Source organism: Saccostrea echinata, unplaced genomic scaffold, assembly GCF_033153115.1.
Source record: "Saccostrea echinata isolate AGI-Se365-2 ecotype Australia unplaced genomic scaffold, CSIRO_AGI_Sech_v1 ptg000014l, whole genome shotgun sequence".
Taxonomy (NCBI): domain Eukaryota; kingdom Metazoa; phylum Mollusca; class Bivalvia; order Ostreida; family Ostreidae; genus Saccostrea; species Saccostrea echinata.
In genome coordinates this window covers 11,874,953-11,890,821 of record NW_026889763.1, presented here as the reverse complement: position 1 = coordinate 11,890,821, position 15,869 = coordinate 11,874,953, and the positions used below count along the sequence as shown (strand labels likewise).

Here is a 15,869-nt window from a genome sequence, read left to right as displayed (position 1 = left end):
TTATCGATAAAGTACCTGAAATGATTTTATGCATGTTGCAGATACCAAATGTCTAGAGAAAAGTCAGAGATTTTTATAAAATTCACTTCCGGTTGTATGTTTACCTGTTCTCAAAATTAGAATTTAGTCCCACAATATTGTTCGACAACAGTAAACGACTGAGGACTAAAACTTCAGGACTGATCAGTCATCAGTTTATTTGAATCGTGAGAAAATCTTGCATCGCCGTTACTTCCGGTCGTGAAAGGAAGTGATGTAAAAAAGTGAATGGTTAATGGTTAGCACATTGGGTTTTCACGCTGACGATTAGGGTTAAATCTCCAGAGTGTCTGAATTTCTTTTATCACTTTTTCAGCTTGAATTTTCGTTTTTATTTTCAGAATCGGACGGAAGACCTCTCATTGCTCGCAATGAGTTTCTAGTTTTTGTACCGATTTGTTGTATGTCCCGTATCATGAAGTGAACAAACGAAGCTACTTTTTAAGGGGATACCCACAGACACATTCCACAATTTGTAGCCTGACAAGATTTTAAAAGACATTTCCTATATATATATATCAATGTAAAACTGTAGACATCCTTTATATGGTCCCATTCCGGTCCAACGGTCTGGACATAATTTTGGATCCGCACTACCTATGAAAAGCCTTTCAAATAATTCACTTAGTAGTTTCACCGAAAAAGACGTCATCCGCGTGGCCCAGTGGTTAGAGCATTTGCACTAGAGTTGCGGAGTAAGGACTTGATCCTCACGTCGCGGGTTCGAATCCCACTTCGAGACCTGGAGACTGGTCTTTCGGATGAAACAGTATAAATCGAGGTCCCGTGTCGCAGTAGGTGTTGGCACGAAAAAGATCCTTCACTGTTCAATGGCCCTGAGTGCCGAATATAGGTCTCAATTTGTAGTCCTCCACTGGCATGTGGTGGCGTCTCCATATGAGTGAAAAATTCTCGAGAGGGACGTTAACAACAAACAAATCAACGAAAAAGACTTTTAATGACCCTACCCTATTCGCACTATTCCATAACCATTTCCCCCTGAAAACATATCCTTTATTTGTCCCCTACTGACGAAACCTACTGGTTTCCTTCTCGCCTGTCCGTCTGTCTGTCCCTCTGACTGTCTGTCAGTCTGTCCCACTCAGTTTTCCAGATTTGTTTTCTTTACACTTACAGTTATTGAGCAGATTTTTGCCATGTGAATGTACCTTGATGAGTTACAGAATAAGTATGCATTTCCATCCGTTTCGGTGATTTTTGACGGAATTGCCACCTTTTTTAAATACTATAGGGAAACCAGATTTCCCTCTCGTTTTCCGCACTTTTTCCCTAAACGCTTCCAGAGATTGAGCTGATTTTTAGTCCCCTACCGGTGAAACCGGAGGGGACTATAGGTTTCCTCTGAGTCTGTCCGTCCGTCTGTCCGTCTGTCTGTCTGTCTGTCTGTCCCTCTGTCTGTCTGTCAGTCTGTCCCACTTGGTTTTCCGCACTTTTCTTCTAAACGCTTGCAGATATTGAGCTGATTTTTGGTATGCGAGTGCATCTTGATGAGATACAGATCAACTTTACATTTCGTTCCGCTTCATTGATTTTTTGACGGAATTACGGCCTTTTCAATTTTTAGGGGTTTCCCGCAATTTTCTTCTAAACGCTTTCAGATATTTAGCTGATTTTTGGTAAGTGACTTTACCTTCATTAGTTATAGATCAAGTTTGCATTTCGTCCCGCTTCATTGATTTTTGACGGATTTATGGCATTTTCAATTCTTAACGTGAACCAGATTACACTTGCCGGTAGGGGACTAGTATTGCTAATGCAATACTCTCAGAATGCTTGTTTGTTTGTGCGTCTACCTTAATGAGTTATAGATAAAGTTTGCAATTTGTTTTGCTTCAATGATTGTTGATAGATTTATGCCCTTCATAATTTTTATGGGGAACCAAATTACATGTGCTGGTTGGGGACTAGTATTGCAATACTCTTAGAATATATGTTTGAATTAATCTAACTTCCCATAACCTACGAATGTTTTATAGCACATCTGGTTCTAAGAAAAAAAGTGGAAAGTTTAGGGATTACTCACAATGAAAAAAAAATATCTGAATGTCTCAGCTGGCATAAAAATCATTAGAGAGCCTAAGTAAAATACCCGTAAAATAGACCAGTGAAAAGCCATGGTGTCCAGCGTGTGAGGCTGGATTGGTGTAATTCACAGTAATCTTTTCTCCGGGGTACACCAAAGTCTTGGAATCGTCTAATACAGATGAACTTGTAAACACAGAAAGCATCCGAGCTGAAAAAAGTGAAAAGGTTTGATATTCATGTGTATATCCATATGTTAATTCGCTTTTATTCCTGTTACTTTTTTCCCCATAAATTTTAATTTATCAAACAAAGAGGAAAAGGATTTGTGATAAAACTTATAGAAAGAAAAAAGGTGGCAATGGTGCTACCTAAATTTGTGAAACAAGATTTGTAATATTTCACATTAAATTATTGAATGATAGCTTTATTCATTACAGATTCTTTTCACTTTAGATTCATGATATTGGGATATGTAACAACTCGTCACACGTAGAGTTTATATGTGACCATTAATGTAAATGCGAATAAATACATGCATTTCAAAAAGTTTGAAAAATATTTAGAAAACGAGCGCCAAAGGTGTAAAGATCGTTTATATTAGATAAACAATTTAAGAATATTCAAAGTCACTACTCATAGGAATGATAATACATTTTCCCGCCATTATAAATTTCCCCAGCTTCCATCCGTAGCTTTTCAAAACTAGAAGGTTAGTTATTGCTTTGACAGCAAATTCACAACACGATGCAGCCTTACTTAGATATATTTTAACCCAGTGCCCGTTTGAATAAATGAAGAAAAAAATTACTGGGCTTTTAATATATATATACTATTCTTGGTACAGTAAAAAATACTTAAATAAATAAAAACAGAATGCTACAGTCCAAATTATATAAAATCTAATATAAATAATATATAAAATTATAAAAAATCTTTACTGTTAGCGCTTTCAGCCATGCTGGCTCTTCAGACAGTTATGAAAACTTATATATATATATATATATATATATATATATATATATATATATATATATATATATATATATATATATATATATATATATATATATATATATATATATATATATATTAAGTGTGTGTGTGAGGGTGTATATGTGTGTGATAAAAAATAATTTTACTTTAATAATGTCTGCAAAAGTTACCAAAGTTCCAGATTTGAAGTTCTCCACCATTGCTGATGTTGAGGTATCTTAACTGTACATATATATTAGATTCCTTTGCTGTGGCTACTATAGTCCATACACACGATGATGCTCTGCATGGAAAATTATATTACATAATAGTAAACACAAACAAGAACACTCCAGCAAATCGGATTACAGCTGCAATATATTAAACATTTTATAACAAACCTAGCCATATACACAATTAAATAAAAGGTGATCCCAAACAAAAACCTAAGAGAGTGACAGAATAATTGATAAGAGAATGTAAAACTTAAGAGATTACCATAGGAATTACAGAGATTTAAGATTAATTTAATGCTTACTTCTGAAGCGGAAAGTCTGGGGATGTTAGGGTTTGCTTTTGAGATGAAGCCATTAATGGAACTCCTTCTGGATCACAGACACTTTCTACTGCAAAAGTAAAAAAAAGATACAAGAAAGGTACAAAAATATTCCTTTATATTATCACATTTTGAAAGTTACAGATTAAAATAAATAAAATGTATATTAAGACTGATCGTGCTTTAGAATGTTTGTTTCTTTGTTTAACGTCCGTTCAAGAATTTTTCACCCATACTGAGATGCCACTACTCGTGGGTAGAAGGCTGCAAATTTAGACCTGTACTCGACACTTACGGCCTTTGAGCTGTGAGGGATCTTTTTCGTGCCAAAACCTACTGCGACACGGGACCTCGGTTTATACGGTCTTATCCGAAGGACCAGTCTCCACATCCTGCAGTTTGATTCGTACCCGTGACATTAGAATCAACTCCTTACTCTGTGACTCTAGAGCAAAGACTTTAACCACTGCGCCGCGCGGGCGACTGCTTTAGAATGAAAAATATTGACTAAAATGATTCAATCAAATATTGTTTTATTTAGACAACAGAGGAAACAAGCATCCTAAGATGCCATATGAAAATTTACAATTTTGCACCTTTAAGGGCATATTTGTATATTTCTAACAGAGGTTTGGACTTTTGTTGATTATATATTACGTTTTCCATTTGTAAAACACTTTTATGAATGAAATACATATTTAGAACACTGTCGCTCCTTTTTGTGGAAAACACAAATTAAACATATAGCAGTATACCTTTGTAGTGGGACGCTGGTATCTCACTATGCATTAGAGAATGTTTAAGTCATTATCTACCTTTCAATTCGGTTGCGAAAAGTCTTAATTGAAATCCCTGTTCGCTCCCAAGCTTAGTGATGGAATTCGTCGTAAATAACACATTTAGTTCCAAAGATTCAACTACATAATTTCCAGAATTCACTTGGCAGGAAATATTTTCCAATGGGGTTTCTCCTGAAATTGATAAGGGGAAAACATTTTTAAGTATACCTATTACACGTATACATTTATACACCATATTTTGTTCCTCTATAAACAAAACTCGTGAGAACAAAAGAAAAAAAGAAGAGAATCAGGATGTGTCAAACTTATTCTGAAAGCACCAACATGTTGTTAATTACATTCCATTCAAAAGGTGGTAACACAATTTGAAGTAAATTTTATATTCACATGCATGAAGATACTTAGGTGCCGGTATTCTTTAGAACGAAAGAACTACAGTCAGTCTTAGGCTAAAAGATATAAATGTCATAAACAACAATGCTCAAAATTTTAGGCCTGATATCAAGCATTATAATACTACATGTATAAATCAAAATTATTGACTCTGTTGTTTAACGTATCTCATATAATTCATGAAAATTGTGAGAGATGTAAACTCAATTTTTTTTATTTCAATGCTTACCTGGAAATGCCCTCAAATCATCGTTACACAATAAATCAAAATCTATGACAATCTTGTACCCACTTGGTGGTAAAATTTTCCAAGCACAGGTTAAATTTCTAAAATTTAAACAAAAGTGACATAATTATAGAAACAATAGGTCCAGGGTTTCCACGCTCACCTAAGTCACCTTTGACCTGCTGTACTTCAAAATACTTTGTTCTCTTTATTGTCAAGAAAAATTTTAACCGGATATTTTGCCCTATCGTAAGCCAAAAGGGTCACGAAATAAACAAACTTGAATTGAGATAACATTTGGATGCTTCGATACCAGTCTGAACTAACATGACATTCCATTCTGGAGAAAACGTTTAAAGTCATCATTTTGCAAGTTCTGTGGTCGGTACAATGACTTTGCCAACAAGTAAAATATATCATTAAGTCGAATGATGAATGACGTTTTTCATACTTACTGTTAGACCAATATTTACACTTTGAATTGTCTACGGATGTTTCCGTTTGTTCGATCACGATAATGAGCACACGGCAGGTTTGACCGATCGACAAGGGATGATTACTTTTCCATGGGACCTGATGCAACCTCTGATGTTTTTAGAGGTCAGATTTGTTTTGTTTCAATGGAATTTTGAGCTCGATTGCTGTTCGTTATTTCCATTTATCATGTAAAACTTTGATCCTCAATCGTGGCCCCACCCAACCTTGGGGGCATGATTTGAACAAACTATCTAAAGGTATTTGCATTTTATTTTGACTTATCATTTACTTTTGGGGATGCTTACACCTCCATGGCACCTGATCCCAACTCTGATGATTTTAGAGTCCGTGTTTGCTTTTCTCCAAATTTGTATTGTTTCAATGAACTTTTGAGCTTGATCACTGTTCATTATCTCCATATATCATTTAAAACTTTAATCCTCAATCGTGGCCCCACCCTACCTTGAGGGCATGAATTTAAATTTCTGAAGATATTTGCATTTTATTTTCACTTATCATTTACTATTGGGATGCTTACTCCTCCATGGCACCTAATCCCAACTCTGATGATTTTAGAGTCCGTATTTGCTCTGCTCCCAATTTGTACTGTTTCAATGGACTTTTGAGCTTGATTACTGTTCGTTGTCTTCATATTTCATTTATATATTTTTCCTTCTTTGCTTATTTGCTTATATTCTCATGTAAAACTTTGTTCCCCTATTCTGTCTTCTGCCTACTAAAGGAGGCTAAGATTTGAACAAACCTAAATCTGCACTGCATGATGATGCTTGCATGTATTAACATGGTTAATTAGGGTTGTGCTGATTTTTTGCAGATTATTTACAAAGAGCAAGGTTCACATAGGGAATTTTTGGCCCTGTGAATTTCTGAAAAATCAGAATTGCTCACTTTTAGTTGACAATATCTCTATTTTATATTTACGTTTGAAATGGGGCACAGGGTTTTGTCAATCAATTCGTATATGGGCGGAACCATTTTATGTTTAAAATGAACCTAGCTCTTTTTTCCTTATAAAGTCCATTGTTAAACTTTGATCCACTTTTGTCGCCCTATCCTTCTCCCGTGGGCCATATTCTAACTAAAATAAATCAGGATGCTTTCACATTAATATCTGATTAATCTTATTTATCTAATATGGTTCTTGGGAAGAATAGTTTTAAATGATCCACCGTATGTTTTTTTTTTTTTTCTATTTTTGATCATTTCGATCAACTTGAAAAGGTAAGTGGAATTCGATGTTCCCAAAGGACACTTTGTTCTAATTTTGATTGAAACTGGCGTATAAGTTATGAAGAAGAGAATAAAAATGTGAAAACTATGACAACGACAGATAAAGTTTTGATTAGAAAATCTCACTTGATATTTTGGCTCAGGCGAGGCCTGAGGCAAGACATTTTGGCTCATTTAAAATGTAATATAAGTTCACTCAATTATATTTCCATATACCGGTATCAATCTTGATGGGATTCCCAAAACCTTCGCGATATTTCGTTTTGTACTTGAATATACAATATAATGCTGAAACAACTAGCTTTCTTCTTGTACATCAGTATGTGTGAATTTTATCACAAGATATTTCACTCACTTTTCATAAGGGGGAAATAGGAATGGCTGTAGTAGGTCGTAAAATGGGGGAAAACTGATCAAGGTGAGTTTGTTTGGTTCCAGTTGGACGATGTTTGGTTTGCCTTCAAAATTTATTAGTTTTGCTACAAAATAAAGTAAACGTATGTCATTCATAAATCTAGCTCTATTGAAAGAAGAAGGTACAGTTTATTTACAAATCTGGCCCTGTAATTTTATTTTTGTAAATTTAAGGATTGTTGACATTGTTGACATGGATTGTCTGAATTGTTCAAACTCCATGTATAAGATCCTAAAAATCGTTTTTCTTATTATATCATCCTAAATGCCAATTGTGACGTCGTGAACTTGTACACTTTTCCGTATTTTCTTAAAAAGTTGCTGAAGATATTAATTTTAGTGGAATTTTCTCTCAGACAATATAGACCACATGCATCGCTCACAAAGATTTCTTAGAAATGTGATTTCTCTCAGATTTTTACACAACATATCCGAAAATTGAAGTGGGCGACGGCTGTGAACACTATTTAACCCCTAAAATGAGTCATTTTGAGGCTTTTTCTGTTTTAAACTTAGAGATGTAACAATTAACGACATCATTTTTCAAAAAACGTCCTCCTTTATGACAAATTCTTTCATGATTTATCAAATTCATATTTTCGACTTATATTTAAGCAAAATTCAAAACCTTTAAAAACATTTATGTCTGGGGCATTAAGCCAAAAACCGTACCTTCTTCCTTAGTATAATGAACTTGGCAGTTTGGGGTTTCTTATTTGTACTGTGTTTTGGTTAACTTATTTTCTCTACAGTCTGTTACATTGTAAACTTAGATGTTCCTTTTAAATTGCCTAAGATATCTGCGTTCATACTAACAATGATATGTACAAAAAATTGTTAAACCCAATTTTTTTTCTTGCGAAACTTAATTCGATACTTCTTTTGAATAATGACCATGCTAAAAAAAAATGAGGTGATTATGAATATGATGACACCGACAGAAAGGATCCAGTAACTTTAATCTGGTATCTGAAGATAATCATATTACTAAATACCATTTTAGTCATTTGGTCGATTCTGAGAAACACAGATAAAAATGTATTTAAAGAATTAGTTTTGAATTTCTTATCATAAATTTCAATAACAAACATACAAACAACAATAAGTTGCATAAAATTAATAAAAGAATTGCAGAAGGATACTAATAATGTGATGAAATAGATTGCATCTGGTGTTTGATGTTATTAAGAGTCATACATTACAATAAAAATTACATACCTGGCTTCTCACAAATAAAGGGATTGGGGTCTTCACAGGACTGGTCTGACCAATTAAATCCAGACGCCCCGATCATCGCTATACACCTTGATGTAGAGAACGGTTTACCTATTTATGGAATAAACATGAACATGCTTATAATCAGACTCTACATATAGTAAATATTCTGTCGGTGAGAGTAATTCATTTATAAATACTCACCAGGTTCCCACCGTGAAAAGTTGAAATTCCTCCAATAATTATCCCATGTCCATCCATCGAAATACAAGGAATGGCCGCCAATCCACACAGACCAATTAAAGTTATTTTCCAAAATATCTGATACAAACACAGGACATTTAAAAGGTTCAAATTTAAAAAAGACTTTAAGACTCATTTCATTAGTTAATATAGAAAAACTCTGACCTTTCACAATAAAGTTTTGCTCATTTTCGTCTGTCACGGACACCAGAAATCCACTCTGATTTGTACAGTTCTGTCTTGCTTGCTTCCATTTTTGAACTTCTGGAACGAACTTGTAACAGAATCCGTTATTCTGGTTGGCTTTCCAGGTATTTTCACAATAGTATTTTGCATTTACAACTGTAAAAATCGAGAACTTTTAAAATAAGTGATCAAGATTTATTTAGATGAAATCCTTTCCTCTAAATTCAAACTTAATTAATTACTACTCATCAATTAATTTTAGTTGAAGTTTAAGCTTATTCTCATTTTATATAAATTGAATAGAAATCATCCTTGACGAAAAGCACTTCGTGTAGAATATTTTTAGATGAGTTTTTTTTTTTTCTCAGACAAGGCTTTGTGACACTCACTATGTTCTGTTAACACTGTACTCGCATCTTTTTAAGAGTCATTCTCTGTAATGACCTGAACTCTTATTTAGAAACCTTGCATAGTCACAGAATTTCTCCAAACTCGCTAGGATAAAAGTATTTGCTACCATAAACTCTTATCAGGCAAACAATAATTGTTATGTGTCATGGTATCCATGGTAATATTGCACAAAGATTGTAAAGTAGCATTTTTGAAAATGTTCAGAATCCCATTATATAGGGTTGCAGAAAAGTGACAATTACTGTTTCCAAAAGTTGAAGACTTGATTTTTTAAATGGATAAAAAATATATTTGGGAAACCACCTATTATATATGTTACTATGGAAACAAAGTATTGAAAAGTAATAATTTGATTCATTCCTTTTGATATAGTTAGGTCATTGCTTTTATACTAAATCGTACTACGGAGTACTCCTTATACCTGATCAATACAAAAGGTTCACGGCGGGTGTGACCAGGGGAGTCAACAGAGGATGCTTACTCCTCCTAAACACCTTTGTCTCCTTATGCTGTTTTAAGGTCCGAACAATGTATATTCGGAAGCCTTAATTTTTTTAAAGATAGCAACATTAATCAAAACTTAGTAACAAATTTAGTGTGGCTACACTGTGTTACCATGGCAACCATGAAAGTTATTTTTAGAATAATATTGCCATTACCTTATTACGTAAGGTCAACTATTTTTGTTGTTTGTCTGGTTTTGGTGATTGAGTTTCATCATGTAAACTTATCAAGAGTGAATATTGAGCATTTTTCAGCATTAATTTTCAGCATTTAAAATGTATTCTAAAGGTTACCTCTTTCTTAGAGATATATTTCATCATTGGCAATAAGGTTAAAGTTTTTGTAAGAGTGGTATATTTGGTTTTCTTAGTCTTTAATGAGGCTTAAAAAAGTTTGGAAGTAGCTGAAAATCTCAATTTTTCAAATTTTCCCACCTGTTACCATGGCAACCAAGACTCATAGCAACCAAAGTTTGTTGATAAATGTTTCTGGTGTCAATTTGTAAAAAGAGTTTCGTCAAATTTGGTGAGAATGCATGCCAAAAAAGTTTAAATGGTTACACAGAATAGCTCTTATAATGTAAAATTGTTTGAAAATTTTTGCAAACTTTTGATGGCATTTTCTCTGATGTATGCCTCAATTAATTAGTTTGTCCGGATTCTAGTATTTTCATGCTTGAATTAATTTATTTGATAGTCATGAAGGTTCATTTTTTAAAAACTATATTTCCCTTAATAATGATTTCAAAAATATCCAAAAATTATAAATGAATAACAAAGTCAATTTTGCATTGTAATCGCCCATGAGCTAAAATGTTAAAAATGAGAAAAAAACAAAGATCAATCTCATAAATCTTACAAACAATACAAATAGAGGTCAGGACAAATACACAGACCATTTGGAACACAAGAGATGGGATCTGGTGCCTATAAGTACAAAATGTACCCATGTCGACCGGTCACACCAGCCATAAGTCCTCTGTATTGATCAGGTAAGTGGAGTAATGCCTAATCAAAATTAGTTTTAAAGTAATGGCAGTGAAATTGTTCTGAAACATCGGCCCAGAGATAGGTTGTATTTGCAAACAAGGTCATTATGACGACCACAGAATTTGCGAAATAAGACTTTTGAAATTCCTGTAAGTTCAATTTATTTGTCAGCAGCCTGTCTCGGTTTAACAATTTGATCATACGCAGAACAGGCTCTTATTTATTTTAATGAAGGAACAACATGGCAATTCTTGAAACATTTATTCATTTATTTTATGCATCAGTGAAAAATTAATATTGTATGCCTAAAAATATTCCTAATGGGAGACTAATTTTCTGTATATATGGTAAAAAAATGATGCTGAGAAATAGTAGTTCAAAAAATTCAAAAACATTCGAATGTTTCCAGTTAACTATTTACAAGAATTTTTCCATCTTTCTCAGTTTTTTTTTAGGATGGAAAAAGTTAACTTTCTAACGATTCTTTCATACTCATTACGGATCGAGAGGCTCATGTTCGATTCTCGTTCGCCGCCGCGTCAAATTAAGATGTAAACATAGGTGGTGACTGTTCCTTCGCCAAGCACCCGGCATTAGATGTGCATGTCACGGATCTTTCGGGTGAGACCTTAAAAACCGAGGTCCCGTGTCTCGGTAGGCGTTGGCACGATATAGAACCCTCACTGCTCAATGGCCCGCAGTGCCCAGTATAGGTCTAAATTTGAAGCCCTTCACCGGCATACCGTGACGTCTCTATATGAGTGAAAAATTCTCGAACGAGAACATGCAATTAATCAATCAAAACAAATTCATTTTTGATCATTTAAGTACACAACTAATTAAATCTAGGTAACATAATGTGCTTACCTTGAACAACAAGAACGAAACCTAATGCTACAAAAAGATCCATCATTTGAGTTCATCCAAGTAAGAATGGACAGAATAGCTTAAATATCAACGTTTATTTCATCTGTGTTGATTTTGTGTCTCTAAGAAATACATTATGAACTGTGTCAGAAAGCATTTAACTTGAAACACTTCTTGTATCTAAATAAATGCATCTAAGATATATAATACCCTAGAATTTCAACAATGTCGAAGCTCTAATGCGACTCATATTTCATAATAGAGGATGCTTATGCTAAATAAGAAGAAACTCAAACCTTCAAACCGACTTCTCGGTATAAAGTTTCTTTATACAATTAAATAATGTCGACCACAACATATTTAAAATGTATTAAATCCCAAAAGATACAACATCTTGGTATCTGCGCTCCGATGACATACAAATACCATTTACATGAGTATTATGTTAATCATTCTGTAAACTGAAAAGGTCAATTTCCTTAAGTCAAACCCAAAGGAAATAGATACACTTCTTAATGTTGTATGTTGTAAATAATAGTTAAAAAGAGGGAACCACAAAATTCGTAAAATTTTAAACCTTTGTGTTTTGTTTTGTTTTTTGCTTACCTCTTTAAAAATCGCTAAAATTAACGTTCATTGATAGAGTTACTTCCCCTCTTGACGTCATAAGAGACATTCAACCTCAGAAACCGATAATGATATATATATATTATTATAACAGTAACTTGATCCGAAGAGCCGTATCACGTCAAGTTGACAGGCGCGGATCATCAGATCAAACGAGACGCGAAGCGTCGAGTTTGATCTGATGATCCGCGCCTGTCAACGAGACGTGATACGGCTCTTCGGATCAAGTTACTGTTATAATGATAAATTTATTATATACCCCTTAACAACTAACAAAATATGATTAAAAAAAAACTTCTTGGATCAATTTCATAACTTTTATCCATTAAACAAACCATTTTGTCAAGGAATTTTTTGATGCGCGAGATTAAAAACGTCATTAATCTGTGTACTACGTCATCAGTTTCAGAGAGGGGTGATATGGATTCAGAAAACCACAGTGTGGTGATCCGGAACGTCGGATCACATCGTCTCGTGACTGCGTAAATTCAACAGTAAAACTGAGTGACAAACAGTTGGGTATATAATAAATGTATATACCAAGCCTTTTTCACGATTTTTGATATTTGACTTACCAAGAAAACGTCTGAACCGGCGCCTTTAAACTTTATTTAAAAAAAGTAAGTAATAATAAAACCGAAATTAGAATTATTCATAGATCGTTTTCTTACAATTCTCAGCGCTGGTTCTGTAAAACAAAGTTACACAGTTAACTTCTTTTATACTAAACATGTAGTTTCTTTATTTCACAGCATTATTGCGAATTGGAGGAATTTATTTTCAAAACCAAATTGGACGAACATAAGCTACAACACTGTGTGTTATACAGTGCGTTAGATCTTGCAGACACTTTGTTCTGATTTTATCAGCTTGACGAGGTAACTACTAGTAATACATATGGATGACTTTCTACATATACGCCTTTCAGAGTTATATAGCATACAGTGGAATCATTGATAACTCACCATAACTTAACGAAAAATTTTAAATGCATTCTTATTTGTGACTTAAAACTTACAACACAATATTTTTTATCATTTAAATTTAACTTGAATTCTTATGTAGGAATAAATATATTTATTTAGTGCTTTTCTAATCATAATGCAGTTTTCTTTGTTTTTGCTTAATTGTAAAAAATACTCATTCAGAAAGAAATCAACTTAACACTTGTAAAATAGTACAAAAAATAAACTGAACGCAGTAAATGGAACACAGAGAAAATAATTATTTTTAATAACAACACACATTAAAAAAATAATATAATAAAATACTACTGGTTAATGTAACATTCATTGCATATATACAAGAGCAGGTTTTAAGTACGATCGATTTTCAAACCGAAGCATGCTACTGACAGATGAGTTGATGTTATAGGGATTTCAACAATCTCGTTTAAAATCAGCATTTCGCAATTCTATGGTCGTTAAAATGACCTTATTAGTTAGTTTGTTTGTTGTTTAACGCCCCCTCAAAAATATTTCACTCATATGGAGATGCCACCACCTGCTTGGTGGAGGGGCTGAAAATTTAGACCTGTACTCGGCACTCAGGGCCATCTTTTTCGTGCCAGAACCTACTGCGACACCGGACCTCGGTTAATAGGTCTTATCCAAAGGACCAGTTTCCACGTCGCGCAGTGGGTTTGAACCCGCTACTCTAGAACAAACGCTCTAACCACTGCACTACGCGGCGACTTGACCTTATTAGCAAATATAATGAAAAAGGTGAAGATAACTAACAGTGATCGATCTCATAAAAAATCTACTCACAATACAAATCTGTGAACAGGGCATAAAACCCGGACTCCCGAATATTTCAGAGGTGGAATCGGGTGTCTACGTGGAGTAAGCATTCCCTGTCGACCTATCTTTGGGTCGTACTTTGACTGACATATTTCGTAGCAATTGTTCTAGGGCTTTGTTTTTAACTTAATTTCACTACGGAATATTTCGTCTACCTGATCAATACATTGTGCTCACGGCGGTTGTGATTGAATAGGGATGCTTACTCCTTCTAGGCACCTGACGCCACCTCTAGAATTTCCGGGGATCTGTGTTTTGTCTTGTTCACAGATTTGTACTGGTTGTGGATTTATTTTTATAATCCATCACTGTTATTTATCTTCACCTTTTCCAGATAGATTCGGAAACTTGATTCCAATATGACAGAACCCTCCTTATCTAGGTAAAAGCCAAGACATTTTAGATGAATGCAAATTATCTATACCTATTTAAAACATTGAAATGGCACACAAACATCCTATGCAGTGTAAACTTAAGTATGAAAGGAATGGATAAGTATCAAAACAATGAACAAAAGTTACCATCCCTCAATAGGGTTTACTTTATATAGTGTCAAATAAAATTTTCTGAAAAAATGAAACAGTTTTTATTGTTGCCAGCAACTCTATAAATATATTTATACATATTTAGTTACAATACAATCCTTACAACTTCATCATAATAAACATCATAAAAATGCTTATTCAAAAAAGAAATGGTTAAACTTTAGTAAGGACCAGAATCCTTTTCAGAGATACAAACAAGTACAATATTTGTATATAAGCATTGTTAAGGTGATCGGAGTCTGGTCTTACTCATCTTAAATATACATTCTTAGGCTAAAAGGAAGTGAAAACACCTTCAGGCACATTTTATTTGTGTAGTGACGAGTATTATTCAAAATCATATAGAACGTTGTTAACTTTCTCCGGTTCTTCTTTTTAATCGGTTGTTCTGTTTTAGTAGAACACGCCATTTATTGGCACCGTAAAAATCACTCTGAATTTTCCTTAAGGGTCCAGACCAACTGTCTTGCTAAGCATCATATTCTGAAATGAAATATTTTTCTAAAATTGTAGAATCTATATTAATTAAATCAAAAACAAACTAGCCACAGACTTTGGAAGGAAAGAATGCTGTCCACAATTTTTTTTTCTTTTTCCTGTCTTATATTTTTTTGTAAATATTTTAAGAGGGTTTTATTATTTTTAATATTAATAATATTTCTGTGGAGTAAGTCGCTCTGTTTTAAATAAAACTTGATTATTCTAGACTATACAGATAAAGTCAACAGTTTCCTACCTCCGTCATCCTTTTTTATAAAATGAATTTTATTCTGCAGCGTGCTGTTTCCCTGTAATATATTAAAAATAAAACACATATTGATGTTGAAATGTGTGCAACATAAAGAAAGATCATTATTAACGATTATTTTTTTCTCCTTAGAAACACCACAGTTACTTACTACCGTCAACTGAGTCATCTTAGTCTGCCTCACCCTAACCTCCCTGCTAAGTCTTACTTCCTCGTATCCCTCGGAGTGGGCCTGAGATTGTATAGAAACTGCTCCACCGCCCTACAATAAAGCAAGTCATTAAACATATTCTTTCATGTTCTGATAAATTTACATGGTTGTTATGCAAGTTTCTTACCCATTTAATTTCCTCTTGTCTGCTCTTTTCAGTTAAACCATTACTCGACGAGAACTTCGATTCAAACATTTTGACTTTTTGTTCAGTTTGAGAGTGTTTTTTGGTCTCTGTCTGAGTGAGAATTTTACCTCCTTCAATCTGCATGAAAAAACAATATAGTCATATCACTGTTTGAAGTACACGAGCACTCTCTACAATCCACTTTGTTATATATATCACT

The 15,869-nt window shown here is 33.8% G+C and overlaps 1 protein-coding gene across 1 annotated transcript in view; it reads right to left on the bottom strand.

Moving 5' to 3' along the window:
- Window positions 1-15,869, bottom strand: part of LOC133186493 (uncharacterized) — a 36,644-nt gene that overhangs the window by 17,360 nt on the left and 3,415 nt on the right. The window contains exons 6-15 of the mRNA XM_061321731.1: window positions 15,650-15,787; window positions 15,463-15,573; window positions 15,300-15,351; window positions 8,798-8,974; window positions 8,393-8,500; window positions 7,116-7,239; window positions 5,036-5,133; window positions 3,596-3,683; window positions 3,249-3,361; window positions 2,150-2,293 (exon numbers count right to left, since the gene is read on the bottom strand). Of these exons, the coding sequence (XP_061177715.1) occupies window positions 2,150-2,293; window positions 3,249-3,361; window positions 3,596-3,683; window positions 5,036-5,133; window positions 7,116-7,239; window positions 8,393-8,500; window positions 8,798-8,974; window positions 15,300-15,351; window positions 15,463-15,573; window positions 15,650-15,787 (1,153 nt within the window). The remainder of the gene's footprint in view (window positions 1-2,149; window positions 2,294-3,248; window positions 3,362-3,595; window positions 3,684-5,035; window positions 5,134-7,115; window positions 7,240-8,392; window positions 8,501-8,797; window positions 8,975-15,299; window positions 15,352-15,462; window positions 15,574-15,649; window positions 15,788-15,869) is intronic.